Raw genomic sequence first — 24,497 nt, 5'->3', positions numbered from 1 at the left:
CTATTTCAACATTTTCCAACTATTTCAACATTCTTTAAATATATGTATAATTATATATATATGTTTCTGTATATGTATGCACACTGGATTTTCTGAAAAGAAAGTTCAAAGTTTGTTTAAAACAACTCAACTTTATTCATATTTTTACATAAATATATAATCTATCATCATCTATCATCAATTTGCTATACATAGAATGAATAATTTGACCAGTTCCAGAGGATCGTTTGGCGGACCCCCTGGAACTGGTCTACAGACCCCACTTTGGGAACTGCTGGTTTAGAACAAGAATAATGTGAAGAAGACATAGTGTTGAAGAAGACAAGCAAAAACCTAGTTTCTTCAATGGAAAGGAAATATTTGCAAATATGCTTATCCCCAAAAAAGGTATGTTTTGTTATCAAAAAATCTGGTTGTTGTCAAAGATGAGCATGAAAAGCAGCAGATTCCTGTTTGTTTTTTATTTTTCTGAAAGAGAAATAAGATAAGGCTAAGTTTTAAAAGGATTTAGTTCAATAAAGTTTCACCCTCCACTGTTTTCCACTGGAAAATTTTAAATGGACTTGAAGTGTGACAAAGTTTCTGTTGGACACCAAGGTGACAAAGTTTTACATCCTATGTACATTCCAGGTGTCTTGATATCAGACTCATCTTTTTCTGTCTCCCTCTCTCTCTTAATGAATGAACAATTCATTGAGAGAGAGAGAGAGAGAGAGAGAGGAGAGTTCTCTTCTTATCATTTCTCTTCTGTTTTCATTATTTTAGTTTTGTTTATGTTTATTGTCATGTTGTAGTTTACATGTGCTTATTGGCCAATTTAGTTATTAGAGTTTCTGTTTTTATCTTTGTATCTGCAACTTGCATGATATCACCTGCATTTTTATGTGATTTATATTGATTCCATTAACATGAAACCCTTTTCAATTTTGATTTTATCCATTGTTATATTTTTCTTTTTTTGAATATTTCTGTGGTATCTTTATAATAATGTTTCAGAAATTTAATTATTTCTTTGTAAAGCCCTCCTAGTCTGTTTTGAAGGATCCACATAAATGTCTTATATGCATAACTGAAGAGATTTATTGGTCTGCAATTTTTGCAATCTTTTTTTTTTTTACTACCTTTGTGATGTATAGGAATTATTGCCAATTCTTCAGTTCTCTGGATTATTGTCATGTTGTAGTTTACATGTGCTTATTGGCCAAATTTAGTTATTAGAGTTTTGTTTTTATCTTTGTATCTGCAACTTGCATAATATCACCTGCATTTTTATGTGATTTATATTGATTCCATTAACATCAAACAACTTTGTATGAAACCCTTTTCAATTTTGATTTTATCCATTGTTATATTTCTCTTTTTTTGAATATTTCTGTGGTATCTTTATAATGATGTTTCAGAAATTTAATTATTTCTTTGTAAAGCCCTCCTAGTCTGTTTTGAAGGATTCACATAAATGTCTTATATGCATAACTGAAGAGATTTATTGGTCTGCAATTTTTTTTTTACTACCTTTGTGATGTATGGGAATTATTGCCAATTCTTCAGTCCTCTGGATTTTCACTTGTCTCTAGAATAGAATTCTAGAGATAAAAAATTTAATATTACTTCCTCTGATGTCTTCCAAATTTATTTGGCATCTTGTCTATTCTTGGGGATTGACTTTGGTTATACCTATAGAATATTTTACTTCTCTCAGTATTTTTGTTGGACTTGGCACATCATGGCCTTAGTCGCCCCTGTGCCATAAAAATCAAATCAAATCAAATTCAGCATTTTTTCCCTTTTCTTTTTACTGAAAGTTCCAAACACGAAGGATATTAGAACCTGTATTACTTAGTACCTTGTATGGGTTAATGGGTTAGGAGACAGAATATACTTCTTGACATTAGCTTAAATTTCTGTATATTGTAGTTTTTGGGAAATACATTTGAAGGAAGGAAAGTTGTTCCAGAAAACAACCTTACCAGAAGTAGAAGGGCTAAATGAGAAGAAGCAAAGTTGATTCTGTGAGCTTGAGGATAGTGGACATAGTGTTGAGGGTTAAGCAGCACTGGTGATTTCCCACAATTCCACCATGCAGCTGGTCAGGATCTTGTACATTGTAAGTGATTCCTTGAGTAAGAAACTCCTTCTCTCTCTCTCTCTCTCTCTCTCTCATAACTTTTTCTCCTTTATAAGATTTTTTTCTGCCCCATGACAAGTACTGGTACCAAGTGCATGAGATGGTTGATTGTGTCTAGTTACTATTATTATTGTTATTACTGTTGGTCGAGGGACTCTTACTATCCTACTGGTGTTCAGGAACATGGCTTTCTTGAGTTCCATTTAAGTGTTTTTTGGAAGGCCTATTGGAGGCTCTTTGGCACCACTGGCATGGTGTCAAAGAGCCTCCATAAGAACATACTATAGTATTATTAAACTATTTTATTAATATGATTATATAAATAATTATAAAGAATAATTATAATTGTGTTATTTTAAGTACATATATCTTTTGAGAAAAGTCTTCTGAAATGTTCTTAAGAAAGTGTAAGAAGGTGAACAGAACACATCATAATTTTCTCATCATTTTTCTATGGGTTTCCAGTTTCTCTTTTCATTATCCTTTAATGTTAAGGGAGGCCTGGTACATGCTTTTCATCGAAATGACCTTAGCTATATGTGTTTTCTCTATTGAGATCCTATGTTATTCTCTATTAATGTTAGCATTTCTGTCTTGATTTTTTTTTTCTTTAATTGCAGTTTGCTTTTTTTTTCTAAGCTTATCAAGATGTAATTTAACTTATTTTTTCCTTATCTTATCTTATCTTCACATTGAAACCTTCATAATTATTAATATGTCCTATCTTTATGTTTAATTTACCTCAGCCGGTAATGTACAGTAAAAATTCTTAATTTCTTTTATACTGTTGCCTGAAACTGGGTATATACAGTGGATTCCAGTTATTTGTGCCACCGGTTAATTGGGGCAGCCGTTTATTTGGGGCAAATCTTAAAAAACAACCCAATCTAGAAAATAGCCAGGATTTACTTTGCTTAATTAGGACAACATGCTGTTTAATCGGGGCAGGAGACCGCAGCACTAGAGATTACCTTACGATTGTCTCCAACCATACCACATGGTTCGGTCGGATTTCTGGAGGTCACAACCATAAAACAATAAAAACAATTAGCAGTCACCTGTTTATTGGGCTTTTCTGTTAGTGCAATCTATCATAAATGGATAGTAAACTCGATCTTATTGAATTTGCGATAATACCGACAGCTGGAATTCTGTGGGTTATTATGGCGAAATGTGTTTACACATCCATGGAATCATCAATAATATGAAAAAATTAATTTTCAGAATCTTCTCTTCATTCCTATTTTTAAAGCTTCATAACTTGTTACTCCGTTCTCACTTGCGCATATCGTGTTACATGCAATTTGTGTGTGCTGTGTTCTTTGTTATTGATTGTTTATCTTTTTACTGTTTTAAATTTTAACCCCCACCCACAAATGTCAGTGATCAGAAATGTCAACTAGTTAGTATGTACATATTACAGTAAGTATTGATTATTCCGATTATCACATATCATTTAATTTTTTAACTGGTAAGGTAATAAAGGTTAAATTTGTGCTTAATATATCTTTACTTTATTATAGCCTGTGGATATTATTCCTCCTATTTTCCTTAATTAATTAGAATCGCCGTTTAATAGAATTAAAATTCAATTCACAAATGTGATCACAATGACTGGCGCTTACTACACATCGTATAGTGAACGGTACTTTACTATGGTGAGTCCATTGTAACGTGATTTGATTGTACAGTGAACCAGTAAAGCGGGGGTCCATTCAGTTTTTAACTATTTACGTGAAACTCCAGATAATTGGGGCTAAATTATCGGGCTAAAATGTACTAGTCCTGATGTGTCCCAAATAACCGGAATCGACTGTATTTGAATTAATCCCAGGGGCTCACATCTGGTGAATATGGGCTTGGCACACCCAGGGTCCTGAGTTAACCCTTTTCCCTTTATTTTGATAACTATTATTCTTAGAGATACTGATTTGATGCCAATAATGCATTCTATCAATTTCTTGTTTATCACAAGTGTCACTTCCTTTGTATGTTTACCATCCTTTCAGCCAGAGATGTCTTTCCTTTGGTTGCTTCTCTTCTTCCCCCTGGGAGCAGTGCGTAGCACATGCTTCTTGATTAGACCGGGGTTCGAGCCCGTCACCACCAAATACGGAGTATGCGGAAAGGTCAAGGAATGACCACCGCATATCCCGGAGCAATATGGCCTTAGTTGCTAATGCTCCTAAAAACCAAATAACAAACAAACAAACAATCTTCCCCCTGGCCTACAAGTTTCTGTTATGCCAATTATGTCCCATTTAATGCAGTTGATATTTTCTGTTACTAACTTTAACAAAGATCTTATGTTTACTGTTAATACATTTCTTCTTTCTTTTGCTAATCACATATTTTTCATAACTACCCTCTGGTCTGAGGGCAGATGTGTCAGTTCCTCTAGATGTGGTAGCAATTGTTTCCTTATTAGGTTTATGACATAACAGTATACTGCCAGTATGCTGCCAGTATTATTTTTGACATAATAATACTGCCAGCTTGCTATTCCTCTATTTCACCCTGTGGTCCACTCTTTATTGTTTATTCAGAGAGAGGTTGCTCTAAACAAAATCTGAAAACCCATATGTCTAATTATAATTAAAAATATATATTTTTTTTCTTCCTTTGCAGATTACCTTTAGCACAGTGCAAACAAAAATTTTCAGCTATGGATATGCAATTGAAGATTAATGTAAGCACTTGGTTAGAGGACATCTCAGAAAAATATGGGTGAGTATTAAATGCAAATTATCTTAATGATATATGCTTAGTGAATAATCTAATTGAATTGAGCGAGTCTAGTTGAATTGTCTAATTTCAGACAATTAGACAATTCAACAAAATTTCAGATAAATTTGTTAAGAGGGAGCAAACTCATATGTTTAATTCCATGCAAGCCTTGACCAGTTTATTTCTGGATGACAAGGGGAAGCAAACAAGTTGTTGCTTTTTTTGCCTAAATTGCCAGTAAGTGTGACTCTGTAATGAAGCAAGAGAATGAACAGTGGAGAGATACCTATAAACACATTTGAAAAAAAAAGCCTTATACTGAGAGCTCAAAAGTGAAGTAATGTTGATTGTTTTTCAGTTGTAAAGATATTATGCACAAGCATTTGTTCTGTGGGACAAATATAATTGCAGTTTATTCAAATATGTTTTATCACCATCCTGTTATAAGCATTGGGACCAGGTGAGCATGAAGTTCTGCCAGAAACTGCCATTGAGAATATATGTCAAGTGTGCAAAATGTTTGCTGGAGGCAGGATGAACTGGAAGTCTGTGAATGTTCTGAGTGCCCAATACTTCCTGAAGAGCACTTAATAAGATTGAAGAAGTGTGACATCCTGCTGATCTTGGCAGGGTGTTTAGAAATAGCAGATATTGTTGGCAGATATCTTGTGGGGTTGTGCAATTCCATTCTTAAAGATAATTTGAACATATGTCACATTTGTGATCTCGTCATTCCTCATGAATTAACAGAGGCCCAGAATGATGCATAAATGACAATCTGTGATAACCTCATTTCTGAGGCTGCAACCAACCCCATGTTCTTGAAGAGTGCACAGAGATGAAAATGGAGGGATGTATGAACCCTCCACAGAGAAGCACTAGTATCAGTTTGAAAGAACAAGTCTTCACCCCTCACCCCAAAAGGTATTGCTATTCAAATGTTAAAGCCGTTTAAATAGTCACAAAAATATTGATGATGATTATTCCAGAAAGAAATTTTCAGAACTGTATCAGACGCCTATGAACCATTGTATTCGACAATGGTTCATAGGCATCATATATTTGTTTTTATACAGTTGGTCATGGAACTTTTAAAACAGGTCATGTATTGAACTTGTTTGTTACAATAGCAACAATCTAATACATCTATTAGATAGATAGTGATGGGCATAATTGAATGATTAATAATCAATTATTTCAGTAATAAAAATAATTAGTTATGGTATTTATTTGATTATGAAATTGAAAACAAAAAAGTTTAAAAAACATTATAGTGGAAGGATTTGAACTGATGTTATCAAAACTAAAGCTCCTGCTTTCTCTCTCTCTCTCTCTCTCTCTCTCTCTCTCTCTCTCTCACACACACCTGCCCACTCTCTGAAACATTAAATTTTCAATTATCAAAAGTCTATAATCAATTATGGAAATGATGTAATGATCATAACCACTGAATTATGCCCACCATTAATATTAGATGTAGAAAAGGATATAAAAATAATGAAAAAAATGAATAAATAAAAATAACTATTGTCATTATTAACCAGGAAAAAATCATAATGAGATATCTTTATGCAACCATCATTAGGATAATTCTCACTCCCAGGTTCATGTTATGACCCACAATATGCCCAAGTTAATTAGATTATGCCCAAGTTAATCAGTTATTTCTTCAAGCTGGCTTCACTATAAAATTTTTCCAACTGAACAATTCCAAAGAACTAAAAAGCAATAGCAGTTTTGTCATCCTTTTAAAAGTGCTTCAAAAAACCTCTGTCCATTTTCACACACACATTACACTGAGAGTTCTTAACCTGCTCTTTCTCTCTCTCTCTCTCTCTCTCTCTCTCTCTCTCTCTCTCTCTCTCTCTCTCTCTCTCTCTCTCTCTCTCCCTCCCTCCCTCTCTCTCACTCAGTCAATCAGTCACTCAAAAGGCTTGTAGGCGCCTCCTTAGCCGGGTGGGCAGGAGCAGCAGTGCGTAGCACACGCTTCTTGATTAGACCGGGGTTCGAGCCCGTGAGCCACCAAATATGGAGGATGCGGAAAGGTCAGGGAATGACCATCGCATATCCCCGGAGCAATATGGCCTTAGTTGCTAATGCTCCTAAAAAAACCAAATAACAATAACAAAAGGCTTGTAGCTCCTTCAAAACTGTTTTGCAGTATGAGGATACACTCTTATTTTTTATCCTTCACTCTCTCTATTCAATAGAAGTTTTTCAAGAAAAGAACCCTCATCTTCCTCGTATGTTAGTCGTCACCTGTTTTTTCCATAGCTTATGGGATGATTAATTTCAAGCTGAACAATCTTTACTTCTCTTATAGAATGCTTAAAAAACCAACAAAATGAGCTTCTTAATAAATGAATTTGCTGTTTACTCTGATATATTTAACCTAAAATTAAGTGTTTAGAAAGCAGATTCCTATTGTGTTGTGACTTCCCCCAACAAGCTGGGAATCTGCCAGGAGTCACATACTTAGCAATGTGTTTGCAAAGGAATAGACTTAATTCTAGGAAAGAGGTAGCCCTGTTAGAATCCCCATTAGAGATTCACAGTTGAGAAAGAAAACTGTGAATATCTATTCATAGCTTGAAAACTATGAGTAGATATTTTTATGTCTGTGTATACTGTTTAGTCTATTTGTCGGGCTAGCCGAGTGGGTAAAGTACCTGCCCGGCAACCCAAAGGTCGCGGGTTTGATTCCCGCCTCGGGCTTGGATCACTGTACTGCAAAAACCTTTGGAGGTGCAATATGGCCACAGAAGCCGATGCGCCAACAACTACCAAATCAAAAAAAAAAAAAAATAGTCTATTTGTTCATAATAGTCTCAGTCTGATAGAGCATTTAAGATTTATTTCTATGTTTTCTATTCCCTATATCTGTATTTTCATCATTCAAAAATAACAATTCCAATTTATAAGTGGCTCAGTTTTAGGATACATTCTTATAATAATATAAACTTAAAGGACATTAGTATGTTCAAATTAGGCTGAAAAACAAATTTTAGCTGGTGAGTTGTTAATTACTGGAATAAGTTACCTCCATAGTTAGGTTGACAGCTTGGGGAAATTTAAAAGGTCAACTGGGTAGGTACTACCTATGTGAGGAGGGAAACATACACAACTAATTTTATTTATATAGTTATTTTATTTTATTATTATTTTTTGGCTGGTGCAGCAAAGCTTGGGACTTCCTTGCATCATATGGCTAATACTCAATTCCTTAATGCTATAGAAAAAATTTATCAAAGAAAATATAAACATACCATTGATCAAATATGTCTTTCCATTATGTGCTACATGCCTCTATTGCAGCCCACATGAAAATATAATCATTTGTTTCATCTAACAATGTATACTATTTTAAAATAAAATAAAAGCTATTAAGTTTTGTAATTTTCATTTTACAGTCTTGACCAAATTGTATATGGTTCTTTCACCTCTCAGTGTGGATTTAGGAATAAATTTTGTGCAACAGATATAGTATACGCTGCTACTGCCCTGTTAGAATCCGTGGTAAGCATCTAATTTATGCACATACATAGTTTACATAATAAACTTCTTACTACAAGTTATAATATTATGATAATAACACTAGTATTAAATTTGACAGAACAAGCTCAATTTTGTAATGTGTGTATATATATATATGTATATCCATTATTTTAAATTAAATAAAACATAAGCCAGTAGTATGGCAAAAACTGTAGAGCGAAAATTAACATAAAAATAACCCAAATAAACAATCGAACGAAAAGAAAGAATAGATATAAATAGTAGCCCAGAAACCCTAATATAATTTCGATCTTTAAATCCAATTAACAAAACTATACAAATTTTAGGATAATGCCAATTAGTTATTAATTTAGCGGTACCCCCCCGAGAGGTACCAGTTCCGAAAGACGTGAAATATCACCCAAAGAGGGTTAAAGGAACTACCAAACGATAACAAAATCAAAATAAACTAAAATAAAATAGAATAGACTGACCATCATGCAAATCCTCTGCATTGCATGATGGTTTTGCAGAGGATTTGCATGACCACCGCCATGCAAATCCTCTGCATTGGTTGATCTATCGGAGAATGGAAGGGTGGTTTGGTCTTCGATATTTCCGCCTTTGCGATGTTTTGTATGACGATTGAAATGCAGCGATTCCATGACCATTATTGGCCTCGTGGTCCTCTGTCGATATGGGGCATGATGGTCAGTCTATTCTATTTTATTTTAGTTTATTTTGATTTTGTTATCGTTTGGTAGTTCCTTTAACCCTCTTTGGGTGATATTTCACGTCTTTCGGAACTGGTACCTCTCGGGGGGGGGTACCGCTAAATTAATAACTAATTGGCATTATCCTAAAATTTGTATAGTTTTGTTAATTGGATTTAAAGATCGAAATTATATTAGGGTTTCTGGGCTACTATTTATATCTATTCTTTCTTTTCGTTCGATTGTTTATTTGGGTTATTTTTATGTTAATTTTCGCTCTACAGTTTTTGCCATACTACTGGCTTATGTTTTATTTAATTTAAAATAATGGATGTATTTCAGCTTCATATGGAGGAATTGCATGTCGCTGCCTCTAATGAATGCTTAATTATTTATTCATTTTATTATAATTTAACTTTATTTAATATAATTCAATGATAGTATATATATATATATATGTAATGTTTTGATATGTATATATGTAATGTTTTGATATGTATATATGTAATGTTTTGCTATTTATATGTTAGTTGCTGTTCTTTATATGTTTATTTATGTTTATATTGATCAGATCTAAATTATCTATATAATTTAGATCTGAAAGTATTAAAAAAAAAAAAAACCTTCAATGTACAGAGGTATACTTAAATAAAAATGTTTCATTAAAATGCTCTATATTTTATTTTGAGTAGATCATAAAAAAAAAAGTATAATTTAAGATCTGCTGGATAAAAGAACATTACAATATACAATGTCCATATATAAGAGAAACATCAGCTGCTCTGCAAAAGATGTGTCATCATCTTTGAAACATCGTTGTAATTAAGATATTGTTTATCTTACATATTGTATTATTATAATATTGTAATTTTTTTAAAAATCAAAACACTTCTACTGTTTTTTTTTTAAAACAATTATGTTGATAATAATAATCTGTATCCTCTTTCTTTTTTGACAAGCTTGCACTGCAATCAAAACTTCTAAAATGTGCACATACACACAAACTCTTTATGTGCTGATCTCTATAGTATTCTCCAGTGCAGTAGAACATTAACTCAGTTTTGGTCCTTCTAAAACTCAGTCTGACCTTATTTACCAAAAAAACCACCTTTTTTTTTCTATGCCTACTTCTTAATTAGTATCCACGTTTCACTCCTTTAGTTAATGTAAACATATCACATCTCAGCAGTTGCAAAAGCACACAGCTCCACACTCATAGTGCTCAAAACACTCAACACTCAAAACTGAAGTTTTGAGTGTTGTGAGTGTTTTTCTACTTCAATTATAAAACATGAGAGCCTTGTCCACAAAGTATTTTCATATTGGTTGAAATTATACCCAGAATTCTTTCTTTTTTTTTTTTCCTAGATTAACATACACATGTTAAGCCTGTGTATATGAAAAGAGTTGGATTTTATTTTATGTTTGTTTGGACATTTAATTACCTTGTTCCTGTTAATATGATTGAAAATTTGAATGTAGAACTGACATAAAATTAGGGCAAAACTATAACTAACTTTATGAAATGATGTGAAACTTTTAGAAAATTTATCCTTTTTACCCCTTCCGCATGGTAAAAACATTTGTATTATATTTCACATTACACTTTTGTAAATTTGTATTAAATTTAAAAATTACATTATTAACTTAATTTTTACACTGCGTGGGGACTACCTTCTCTGTTAGTATTACCATAAAGGCTGCATATTTGCTCCCACCCTCTTTCTAATACTATAGACAAGTTTGGAAACGCAGTGCCTGATAAATGGTCAGGAGTAGTCCCCAGATGAAATTCCTGGCTATGTATCATCTTTTCATTTACTGTATTAAGTTTTTGCATATTTGCCATCCCTTGATTCGACCTCTTGCTAAAATTGCCTTCCCATATCTGAATACAGTGTTATTTATTATTTTTTATTTATTTGTATAAAATTAGTTTTGTATATTGTTTGCTTCCTCAGTCCCAGTTCATTTTTGTACTAGGTTTTTCATCACTACTTCACTTCCGGTTTCTACTATCCCTTAAACTTCTCTTAGTTCAGGCACTTTATTTTAAAAGTTTCTGAAAGGAATCAGTGAAGATGTCCAAAGAGGTGATGTTCAGTTTGGCTTACATTTTTCTTTATGTCCTCAATGCATCCTGAATTCTCTTTCCTTTGAGGGCAGTTTTCACCTTGAGAAAGAGGAACAAGTCTGCTAGTGCTAGATTGGGAGAATAAGATGGATGGTGAGTGATTAATGCCTTTTTTTTTTTTTTTTTTGTTAGAAATGTCTTCAAAACAAGTATAGAATGGGCAGGGGACACTGTCATGTAACAAGAACCAGCTGCCTTTCTGTTGAAATCGTGTCCTTACCCATAAATGCACTTCAATAGTTTTTGAAGCACCTGTACATAGAACACAGCATTAATTTTCTCTCAATCCCTTCAGGTACAAATATCCTTGTGAATTGCACCCTGTTTATTGAAAAACATGATCAGCATCATCTTGATCCTGTAAATGAAACTTTTTGGGCCTTTATGATGATTTTGAAGTCCATTACATGTTCTATTTGTGTTCACCATGTTCATTCATCTGTATGTAACAACTCAACTTCCAGTGGATGGGTTCTCATGAAATTTTATATTTGGTTCATGTAGAAAGATTTGGCAAGCCATCTGAAATTTCATTAAAATTGGGCAAATAGAAAGCTGGCAATTATTATTTTTGTTCCATGCAATTTGTATGTAAAAAGGAAATTCATAAATTAAATGTAGTTTCACTTATGAACACACACACACACACACACACACACACACACACACACACACACACACACACACACACACACACACACACACACTTAGAGAGAGAGAGACTTAAAATGTATACAGGAGAGTAATAAATATTATATAGTTGTAATTAAACTGAACAGATAAGTTTAGAAAACATAAAAACTATAGAGTTTTATTAAGGGTTCTATAAAGTTATAATTTTAGTAATTAATTGACAAGAAGATAACTATATTTACTTTTCACTTCAGTTAATTACAAAAAAATTCAATTAATTTTAATTTTAAGAAAAAAGTAGAATGCAAAAATGTGCTGAAATGTAATACATTGTAAAGATAGCAGTGAAATATCACTATATTTGTCCATAATGGAAAAAACTACGAAAGTATATGAATGACATCAATTTAATTGTATCTCATATTGTGAATACTCCTTCACAATGAGTTACCATGTATTGCACTACCTTGAATAAGTAACGTTTCACCAATTGAAAAGACTATTGTTACTTATTCTCGGGGGATACCACCACCCAGACAGCACTGTTACAAGATTTGTTGGCCTATCATTGGTGGGCAGGTAAGGTACCCCAGTGTTACAATCATGCCAACCCAGTTGTGAAGTATAATTCTACAATATGAGAGATGCCAGTTGGTGTACATATTAGTAATATTAATAAAATAAATGCATCCGGGCATAATAAACTACGGATTGGTAATACACTATAAAGATAGCAGCGAAATATCACCATGTATTTATCTTTATAGAAAAAACTATGAAAGTAGTATGAATGGCATCAATTTAATTATATCTCATATTGTGACTACTCCTTCACAACGAGTTACCATGATTACCAATACGAGTTACCATGATTACCAATACGAGTTGCCAATACGAGTTAGTATTACGAATAAGTAATACTTCATCAATAGAGATAACTATTGTTATTTATTCTCTGGGGGATATCACCACCCAGATGGCACCATTTCAAGGCTCTACATCGAGGTAGAGAAATACATGGTATGAAGGAGTAGTCACAATATGAGATACAATTAAATTGATGCCATTCATACTGCTTTTGTAGTTTTTTCCATTACACGGATAAATATATGGTGATATTTCACTACTATCTTTATAGAGTATTACCAATCTGTAATTTATTATGCCTTGTTGTGTTTATTTTATTAATATTGCTACTATAAACACCAACTGGCATCTCTCATATTGTGGAATTATACTTCACAACTGGGTTGACATGACTGCAACATCGGTGTACCTACCTGCCCACCAATGATAGGCCAACAAGCCTTGTAATGTTACTTATTTGAAGTAGTGCAATACATGGTAACTCGTTGTGAAGGTGTAGTCACAATATGAAATACAATTAAATTGATGCCATTCATACTACTTTCATAGTATTTTCCATTATGGATAAATATATGGTGATATTTCACTGCAGTCATTATAGTGAATTTACTAATTTATTATGCCTTGTTGCATTTATATTTATATATATTGCTGAAATGTAATGCACTGCATACATTAGCTAATTTGTGTAGAAATTTGAGTTTTGTTGAAAATCAGCATGAGTAACAGATTCTTTTTTGAAATAAGACAGAACTAGGTTTTATTAGAATTGAAATTAACTAACAATTTTTTTTTTCCCACTGGCCCAATGCTGTTTTTATCTTGGGCTAAACCCCATTCCATGTGTATTTATTTGTTTAATTAAAAATTAAACCATGATCTGACTTTCTAAATATGGTGATTATGTTTGTTTGAAAATAATCTGCTCTGATGTGTAACTTTTATTTTAGGAAAATAACAAATCCCAGACTGAAAATTTTTTAGATGCTCTTGATGCACTGTCTAGGTAAGAACTAAAAAATTGTATAAAATATATTTTTGGTTTTTTATTCTTTAAGAGAATTACATATTACTTTTTTATTTTAAAATAAAACAGTATAAAAAGTTTAAGTTATGAATAAGTTTAGCATAAGTTTTCTATGGTTTGGTGTGTTAAATTATGATTTGGGTGCAGCATTTTGGTGGTATTTTTTATGGCATTAGTTATATACATGTTTTATTAGTTCACTGTTTTCTACTTCAGACAAAATGACTAATTGTGAATTAAAATCAGAATGATTGCATAAATTTTAGAAGTGGTGAATAATGAAGAATTAGTATAACCCTATGAGAGAATTAATGGCATTTGAATACCTGCTTTTTTTCAAGTGCATACATATTAAAATTATAAGCTAATAGCAAATAAATGTAGCACTGTTGTCAGGGGTGTCCGGTCTGTATTTGTGTGTGTACATACACTGATTTTGGTAGGTAGGTGGGTGGCACCCCAGAGGATAGCAAGAATTTTCTTTTAAATTTCTGGGAAACATTGTGAATTCAAATACGAGATGGCATTAGCATTAGTTGAGGCATATGATGCAAGAAAGCAAGCTTATACAGCATCAGCCAAAAAAGGAAACAAAAAAAAAAACCTTCCCATTTCACCCATCCAGTCACTCCAAATGTTTGTCTAGTTCAGCCTTAAATTTATTTAAGCTATCAACCTCCACAACACCAGATGGAAGTCTGTTCCAGCAATCAACTATCTGCTGTCTAAAGGCAGACTTCCGAATTTAATCTACAACTGTCTTTCCTCAATTTGAATCTATGCCCCCTCAAATTTGTAATATGAGCAAGAGGAAAAATCCTATCAGCATTGAGCCTACTCAAACCATTCAAGGCCTTATACACCTCAATTAGATCACCTCTCAGGTGCCTAGTATCCAGATGCTGCAACTTGCAGAACTTAAGCCTTTCTTCGTAAATGCACCTCTCTGTTCCTCTCGCCAATCTTGTTGTCCTTCTCTGTACTAATTCTAGCATCTCTACATCCTTCCTAAAATGAGGCCTCCAGACCTGTACACAGCACTCAAGGTATAGCCTGACCATTGCCCTATACAAAGGGATAATCACCTCCTTATCTCTGCTAGCAAAATTCCTATGTATCATTGACAAAACTCCATGACCTTCTCTGGAAGCCTGTCTGCACTGCTCAGAGAACTTCATATCTGACTGCACAATTACCCCAGGTCTTTTTCATTCAACACCTCCCTGAGTGTAATACCACACAGTTGGTATGTTTCTCTGGGGTTACTGCTGCCCATATGCAGTATGGGTAGCAGTATTTGTCAATGTTAAACTTCAGTTGCCACTTCTCAGCCCATCTGCTTAACTTTTCTAGATCCTGTTGCAGTAGCATACTGTCTTTAGTGTCATTAACAACCCTGCCAACTTTTGTATCATCTGCGAACTTGGACATTAAGCCTGATATACCTTCATCGATATCATTGATAAATACACAAAACAACAATGGGCCCAGCACTGAACCCTGGAGGACTCCACTAATAACATTAGTCCATGTAGAGCAGTGTCCATTTATTACCACTCTGCCATCTCCCACTCAACCATCCCTTTATCTATTGCAGCAACTTGCCCTTAATGCCATACTGCTCCAATTTGTACAGCTGTCTTCCATGTGCAACAGTATCAAAAGCTTCCTGAAATCGAAGTATATGATATCAAAATAATTTTTTGCATCCAGTTCCTTTGTGATTGTGTCGAGTATTGGTCAGACAGGATTTCCCCTTAACAAACCCATGCTGTGTGAACTATTACTTCAGTCTTGTGTGGGTGATCCTGTATCACCTCTTTAACCAGTGATACCATTATTTTCCCCAGAACAGAAGTTAAACTACCAATTTATATTTATTTGTGTCACCCTTTGAAACCCCTTTGTGAATTGAGGATACATTTGCACATCTCCAGTCAATGAGGACCTCCCTTGAATCTAATGATGCTGTCATAATTACGGCTAAAGGTTTACTAACTTCCCTCACTGCCTCCTTCAGTATAACTGGATAGATCCCGTCCACCCCAGGTGCCTTCCTTATGTTTAACTTAAACAATTTCTCCTCCACTTTGCTCTCAGTTATTACAAAATCATCTAGCTCACTGCCAGAGTTTAACTCACCTCTGGCTTTCCCCTCTCTGAATAATTCCTCGTGTGAATGTAGATGCCAAATACTCATTCAGTTTATCAGTTACTTGAGCAGGATCATCAATAAAATAAATAAATTTTCTGTTTATACTCCGGGACGACCAAACAGTCAGAGGAGTTAACAAGATAGAGAGAATACAAGAAACAGCACCGTATTCAGCAGTCACGGGCTTGAACCCCGGTCACTGAAGGCACGTGTACCTATGCACCCGTGCGCCTGACCACTAGGCTACGGCGGCCTAGTGGTCAGGCATGCCCTGACCAATAGTCGAACCATCTATGTTAAGTGGACCAATCTGATTCATCCCCTTCTGTCTAGGGTTTACATAAGTAAAGAACTCTTTGCTATGTTTCTTTGCATCCTTTGCCAAAGATTTCTCGTAATCTGCCTTTGCCTGCCTAACGTCCTTTGTGAATTGGGTACCAACCAGCTTATATCTATCATAGGCTTCTTTTTCACCTGTTAATTTATATGTATCCCATGCATTTTTCTTCTTTGCCACATGTCTCATTAGTTCATCTGACATCCATTTAGGCCTAAACCTTGAACAACATTTCTTAGTTGGTATGAAAAGCCTAGTATCTTCTAAGATTAATTCTATGGATGCTTCCCATTTTGAATTTGCTGTTGGTAACATCATTAATTGGTCCTACCATACAGAATTTAAATACTGTCTCAAACCACCATAGTCACCTTTACGAAAGAAAAACCCTTCCCTTTACCCCTGATGGTAATTATCTCTTTGAGTAAATCCCACTTCAGCACACAGTGATCACTGCCACCCAGTCGTTCCTTTATCTGCAGATTCTTAATGCATGAAGAATCACTACTGATAATCAAATCAAGTGTATTATTCTCTCTAGTTGCCTCCCAAACATGCTGCTGTAGAACACAATCATCCAATAAATCCACAAAAGCCTTGATAGTGTGTGAGTGACCAACCCACAAAATCCAGTCAATATCTGGGAAATTAAAATCCCCCATTATAAGACAGTCTGATTTACTGGCCCACTCTATTCCTCTGTACAGTTGTTTATTATACTCATCAAAGTCATTTAGCCTATAACATACTCCTACTCTCAATTTTTCTTTCCCTGTGCTTATGTCACACCAAACTGACTCGACACTGCTCTGTCGACTGGCTGTACTTCCTTGGATTTTATGTGTTTCTTAACTAATAGCATAATCCCTCCTCCCTTCCTATCCTGTTTATTCGTCGTGTACACATTGTACTTCCCAAATTCCATTTCTGCATTCCTTATATCTGTGTGACACCACATCTCTAATATCCCAACAATATCTGCATTTGATGTTTTGACCGACACCTCAAATTCATCAAATTTATTTACTAAACTCCTAACGTTGGTGTATACACAAGTATAAATGCATCTGTTTCTATTCTTAGCTACCCTAACACAGCCCATGTATTTACTTGTTCCACAATTACTCGCAGATCAGTTCCTGAAATCCCCTGCACCTTGTTTTCCAGGCTACTGCTCATTCCAATAGAAGCAGTGCAAGAATCACTTTCATCTTATCAAATTGTAGCACGGTGCTTAATGATTTGGTAATAACTGAGAGCAAAGTGGAGGAGAAATTGGTGAAGTTAAACATAAGAAAGGCACCTGGGAGGCGGTAAAGGAAGTAAGCAAACCCTTAGCCTTCATTATGAGAGAATCCTTGGACTCAGGGGAGGTCCCCATGTACTGGAGATGTGCAAATGTATCCCCAATTCACAAAGAGGGATCGAAGGGTGACATGAGTAATTATAGACCAGTTAGTTTAACTTCTGTTCCGGGTAAAATAATGGAGTCACTGGTTAAAGATGCATTGCAGGATCATCTAGACCAGACTGCAGCAATAATTCAGACACAGCATGGGTTTGTTAAGGGAAAGTCTTGTCTGACAAATATGATTGGTTATTATGATGTGGTTACAAAGGAACTGAATGCAAAAAATAATTTTGATATCATATACTTGGATTTCAGGAAAGCTTTTGACACTGTTGTGCATGGAAGGCTACTGTACAAATTGGAGCAGAATGTATAAAGTAAATTGTTGCAATGGATAAAAGGATGGTTGAGTGGAGAAGACAGAGGGTTGTAATCAATGGGTGCCGCTCTTCATGGACTAATGTTATTAGTGGAGTCCCACGGGGTTCAGTGTTGGGTCCACTGTTGTTTTGTATATTTATCAATGATATTGATGAAGGTATATCAGGCTTAGTGTCAAAGTTTGCAGATGATACAAAGGTTGACAGGGTTGTTAATGACAGTAATGGCAGTGTGCTACTGCAACAGGATCTAGAAAATTTGGGAAGATGGGCTGAGAAGTGGCAACTGAAGTTTAACCTTGACAGTTGCAAAGTACTGCATATGGGTAGAAGTAACCCCAGAGAAACGTACCAACTGTGTTGGTATTACACTTAAGTTTGTAGAAAATGAAAAAGACCTGGGAGTAATTGTGCAGTCAGATATGAAGTTTTCTGAGCAATGCAGACAGGCTGCCAGGGCAGGTCATGGAATTTTGTCAATGATATATAGGAATTTTGCTAGCAGGGAAAAGGAAGTGATTGTCCCTCTGTATAAGGCAATGGTCAAGCCATGTCTGGAGGTTTCATTTTAGGAAGGATGTAGATTTACTTGAGCATGTACAGAGAAGGACAACAAGATTGGTGAGGGGAATGAAGGGATCCTCTTACCAAGAGAGATTTAAGTTCTGCAAATTGCAATGGCTGGAGACTAGGCACCTGTGTGATGATGTGATTAAGGTTATAAGGCCTTGAATGGGTTGAGCACACTGAATTCTGATGGGATTCTTCCACTTGTTCAGATTACAAACCTAAGGGGGCATAAATTCAAATTTAGGAAAGACAGATGTAGAATAAATGTGTGGAAATTTGCCTTTAGCCAGCAGGTGGTTAATTGCTGGAACAAACTTCCATCTGTCGTTGTGGAAGTTGATAGGTTAAATAAATTTAAGGAGGAACTTGACAAACATTTAGAGGGAATGGTTGTGTGGTTTTTTTTTTTTTGGCTGATGCTGTATAAGCTCATACACTTGCTTTCTTGCATCACATGCCACTACTACTACTACTACCTCTGCTAGCAGCTACTGTTAATCTATTAGTCTGTGTATCCCCCCCCCCCTCAAGCTAGCAATTTTCCAACCCACCTAACACTGCTTCATTATCATCAGCAAATATTCTTGCAACCTTTCTATTTAAGTGTATCCCATCCCTGTAGAAGCAGTCTCTCCTGTAAGAAGCTTAAAAATTAGGAATGAAGAGAAGATTCTGAAAATTTATTTATTTTTTTATATGATTGAAGATTTCATGGAAGGGGAAACACATTTCACCATAATAACGTAAAAACCCACAGAATTCCAGCTGTCGGTATTATTGTAAATTCAATAAGATCAAGTTTACTATCCATTTATAATAGATTGCACTTACAGAAAAGCCCAATAAACCAAAAACTGCTAATTGTTTTTGTTTTATGGTTGTGACCTTTAGAAATTCGACCAGACCACGTAGTAGGGTCAGAGACAATCGTAGAGTAATCTCGAGTGCTGTGATCTCCTGCCCCGATTAAACAGCATGTTATCCCAATTAAGCGAAGAAAACCCTGGCTATTTTTTCGATTTGGTTCTGTTTATTAAGATTTGTTCCAAATAAACGGCTTCCCCGATTAACCAGTATACCAAATAACTGGAATCCACTGTATAATGTATTTTCCAACACAATTAATAAAACTGTATTGGGAAACAGATGAAGTTTATTATTATCACACACACACATGCGCGCACACTCTCGCTCGCTCGCTCGCTTGACTATGTGGAACCAATTCGTGACACTGTCAGTATTAAAAAAAATACTATTACATGCTCCTGATATTCAATTGAACCTTCTTGGGACATGAAGAAGACAACAGACTTTCCATTGACAAGACTGATTCTACTGGTTCTTTGTTTTCAGATTATACATGTAAACCCTTGTGTCATCTGTGATGAAATTTGAAAGAAAGATTCAATCATTTTGAATATGTTCTTGGAGATCATGAAATTTTTTCAAATTCGTCATCTTAGCAAAAACAGAAATCATAAATGGACTTAACATCCATTTGCTTGGAGGCTTGTAAAATAAACTTCGCAATTTAGGGAAGTGAAATTGGTTGCCTAATCTCACAAAGGAATACCTAGTGGCAGAACTCTATAGCATCTTCCTGGCAAGACAAGTCTGGAAACTTTTGGGTAGCACTTTGTGTATTGTAAACATAGTTACAAAAATCCTAAATTTGATATCTTTATAAAAGCAGTCATAATTCTAAGTAACAAAGTTTTCTTTCAATGCAATAGTTACTTTTTAAATTGGTTTTTCTACATTTGACTATTTTATGTAGATAACATTTTTATGTATTTAAAGATATGATGAATAATAAGAATAATATTTCTATTTTCATTTTGTAGGAAAAGTACAAATATTCTAGGGAATGGAATTGAATTAGCAAAATTGCAACTAATAGCAATTTGTAATCAAGTACAAACTTTATTGGATATGAATTATCTTATTAATGCTGGGCCATTTATATATGGTATTATTGAAGAGGTAAGATATAAAACTGTGTGTTAAAACAAGTAATACTTTTGATTGTATGTATGTATGCTTTCAGTATTATATGAGAGTTACTCTAAAAATAATGTCCCACAAATTTTTATAAAGTTGTACATTATTCTACATACTTTACCAAGAAGCCCAGGCACATTTCACTCTCTTAGAATGATAACCTATATGCCTTCACAATAAAATTCTTATTCTTCAGCCACTGCTTCATACATTTTTACAAGGAAGTCATCACTTGCAAATTTTGTGCAAAAAATCCTTCATCTTACCAGAGTCCAATGCTGTGAGATCACAACTGTATGAAGGATCAGGCACACAGACTACCTGTACTTGGCCATCACTTCAATAGTTCATAGATCAGTATGGGGACTGGGCATTGATGACTTTGCAGTGCAGCAAAGCCTCTTACGCAGGCCTGTGCAGTAGCAATACAGATGTGTATGCATTTTTTTAAAATGTGTTTACATACAATTCTGAATTGATGGTGGCTCCTTTTGGTATGAAAACACTTGTTGCGATTTTGCCTGCAGAGAGTGCAACCTTGAGCTTCTCCTGATATGTATTTTTTAACAAAACAATAGCCCAGTGTTATCATGAGATTGGGATTTGTATGAAGGATCAGGCATATCCCTAATCTCAGTAATTGCTTCCATAGTTTATAAATTGGTGTGAGGATGAACATTGTTGCAGCAAAACATCTTACACAGACCTGTGCAGTAGCACTACAGACACATGTACAAAGTTTTTTAAATGTGTTCACATATGATTCTGAATTGATGCTGGCTCCATTTGACATGAAAATAGTTGCCATGACCTTACCTACAAAGGGTGTGACTTTGAATGTCTGCTTTGGAAAATGTGTGTAATGCTATTCTATGGAGTGCATTTTCACCTGTGGTCCAAAGTGGTTTCATTTCTCATCATGATGCATACCAGAAATTTCTATTCAACTTTGTCAAACCATGCAAAATTTCCCAAGTTTTTTTTTCCCACATCTTCTGTATGTCTGCCAATTATTAAGGAACTCAACTGACACCTTTTGTATAGGCTAATTGTTTCACTATGCTGAACACACTTAACCAACGTTCAATTGGAGTGACACTTCTTACATCCTCCCATAATGTTATTCACCTTCTCAATGAAGACTGAAATGCCAATGAGAGGCACTAACAGAAACAGCCAAGTGTGATGACTACCAGTGTAACAATATTGTAATAGCTTTAAGAAAATTTTGGGGTATTACTTTTGGAATGACCTTTGCATTTTCATATATGCAATGTATGAAAGTTGGTATGAGTAACAACATTAATTTTTTTTTCTAAGAAAAAATATGATTCCAGTTACAATGATATTTGTATGCATCAGTTGCAATACATTGAATGGATACTTGCCAGTATATTGCAACTTGTCAGTTGTTATTATTAGCCTTATGGTGCAAGGAAACCCAAAGCACTGGGCAAAAAAAAAAAAAAAAAAAATTTCTGAATTACCCTGAGAGAGAGAGAGGGAGGGAGAGAGAAGTAGAAGGGAATCACCAAGAAAGAGAAGAATGATGATATCCAGCTCAGGACCCTGGGTGTGCCAAGACATTGCAATACATTGGCAAGGACCATGGTATACAACACTTCATAACATTGAACAAAGTACTATATACCAGTGTCGTAAAACTTGTCACAATATTGGAGGTGGTCACAAACCTTCATTTCACATCACTCTCATCCTTAAGTGATAGATTACATAGGCAAGGTTTTCAGGATGACAGTGATGTGATGAAAAAAGGGTATGACTAACTCTGACATTGTGACAAGAGATTTATAACACTATTATACTGCACATTTAAAGTTAAAATGTTAAAATTAAAGTCCTATTAATTAGTGAATAGAGAATAAAGAAATTTCTGTTCAGGAAATGGTGGTAGTATATTCTGTTTTAGTGTCAGTTCACTAGAGTTGTGGGAGTTAACTGCTTGTTCAGTGAGAGGTGCTATGCACCTCTCACTGAACAACAAAAAAAAAATACATGACAAGTGGCCATGTATTTTTTTTTTTTTTTTTTTTTTTTTTAGAATTAGCTGGGTTATACAAACACCTCTTGCTAGCAGTTATAAATTGTTTTTGGTGCTATCTGCATTGGCTCATTGTCCCTGTCATGTATGTATGTATACACGTGACCCTACTTAATGCTGATAATTTGTTCCAGAAAAACAGAGCTCTAAGCAAGTGCCATATTCCCATAAGGAATATGGCACTTGCTTAGAGCCATATTCCCATAGGGAATATACAAATATTCCTTATGGGAATATGGCACTTGCTTAGCGCTTGTATTTGTGAGTTGCAGTCTGTGCCATAGGATATTTTCTAATAAATATTGGAATAGCTGTCTTTCTCGCTGCTAAAATTAATTCTTTATTTTTTATAATTGTTCTTACAGTTGAACCTGCCAGTCCTAAATTATTGCACACATCCTTGACTGGAACCAATTTGCTTCAGAGCATCTAATTTAATTTTCAAACTAAGAATTCAGTCTTTTTCTTACCTTTTCAGTCTTCTTACTAAAAACTTACAGACATTGCTTTTTAATGTTATCTGGCATTATTAACTCTTCGAAATGTAACTGCATTGTATTAATTATGATACGATGTTCACGTAAACTGTCCGTTATGGATGATGTCTGACACTGTACCGAGTGATGACTAGACTTTAGATAAATGCGTACAACACAAATATTACAAGCAATACTGCATATTGCTTAACTTGATAATTTTTTCAAATGTTGATCTCAGAACTACGTAACAAGCCATTGGGTCGCAATTAAATTAGCATGGGGAAATTTCACTGAGTGTGGGAAAAGTTCTCAAGTCTGCATGAGAAACGTTTTAATGCTGTTCATTCTCATACTGTCGACTACATCAGATGAAACATTTTCATTAAACATACCAAAAATTCAATCTGTACGCTGGCAAAACAGCGTTATAGTGAGATACGAGTTATAAGAACAGCATTATAGCAGATAGTGTAAAGCAAACCGTGTTATAACGATGGCCTATTTTTTTTAATATATTTTTTTTTAACATGAAGAAAATGAGAAGAAAAATTTCTTCTCAATTCTTTGACTATTTTGAAAAAGGCTGAATTCAACAAAAAAGTTTTTATAATATAAAAATGGAATCTTAATAGGTAACATGTAAGTGCTTGTGTTCCTTTTAGGGACATAACTGACCTAGAGTTAATATATATAATTTAAAGATGAAAACTTGATTACCTTACCATTCTAAACTTTACAGAGATTCTTTTTTTCTATCTTGAATCCAGTTTTTGTACCAATATCTGACCTTTTTATAACATGTTCTTACAGGGTACACCTGATGCAAAATATTTTAGTTATCCGGGTTGTTTAACACTTTTGGCACATTTTACTCTGCAGGCATATGTTGCTTCAGTAAGTATGATATAATATTTTATAAACAGTGAGATTTAAATAGACAGTAATCATTTCAATTCCAGTATTAATATGTTTCTTCTGTATTCTCAATCCTTAACCCATTCACATTATATTTAAGTTTAACAACCTTTCATGTTTAAAAATAAAATAAAATTCCACATATCAACTAGTTTTTATATCACACCCAACTTTTCAGTGAGAACCAGAATGTCAATGAATATGTGATCAAAAGTATGAACTCACCTTCTCCATAGGAGACCTTAAATGTATATACAGGCAGTTCCCACTTTGAGTTTTCGTTTTAAGAGCCCCCCCAGTATCAAGTATCAACAAAATTGAAAATATGAACATTAATTGCAATAAATAAATGCTAAACATTCATAAATACAGCGTGACTGTAGTATTGTATAGCTACAGTCACGCCAGTAGCTATACAATACTACATTACTACTGTAGTATTTTATAGCTATGTGTTCTACTGTGCGTGGGTGTTTGTTTGTTCAGGCAGCATCTCAGTCTAGAGCGTCTCACTGACTCACATAAC

General features: G+C 34.5%; 1 protein-coding gene across 1 annotated transcript in view; it reads left to right on the top strand.

The window, feature by feature from the left end:
* Nucleotides 1-23,965, top strand: part of Cdc45 (cell division cycle protein 45) — a 143,497-nt gene extending 119,532 nt beyond the window's left edge. Inside the window, exons 13-17 of the mRNA XM_090373853.1 lie at nt 4,754-4,852; nt 8,263-8,368; nt 13,645-13,700; nt 20,359-20,497; nt 23,867-23,965. Coding sequence (XP_090229979.1) covers nt 4,754-4,852; nt 8,263-8,368; nt 13,645-13,700; nt 20,359-20,497; nt 23,867-23,965 — 499 coding nt within the window. The remainder of the gene's footprint in view (nt 1-4,753; nt 4,853-8,262; nt 8,369-13,644; nt 13,701-20,358; nt 20,498-23,866) is intronic.
* The last annotated feature ends 532 nt before the right edge of the window (nt 23,966-24,497 follow it).

Source organism: Mastigoproctus giganteus, chromosome 5 (assembly GCF_048544385.1).
Source record: "Mastigoproctus giganteus isolate SK-2022 chromosome 5, ASM4854438v1, whole genome shotgun sequence".
Taxonomy (NCBI): Eukaryota; Metazoa; Arthropoda; class Arachnida; order Uropygi; family Thelyphonidae; genus Mastigoproctus; species Mastigoproctus giganteus.
The sequence above is the reverse complement of the archived record's forward strand: the minus strand, read 5'-3'. Positions and strand labels throughout refer to the sequence as shown.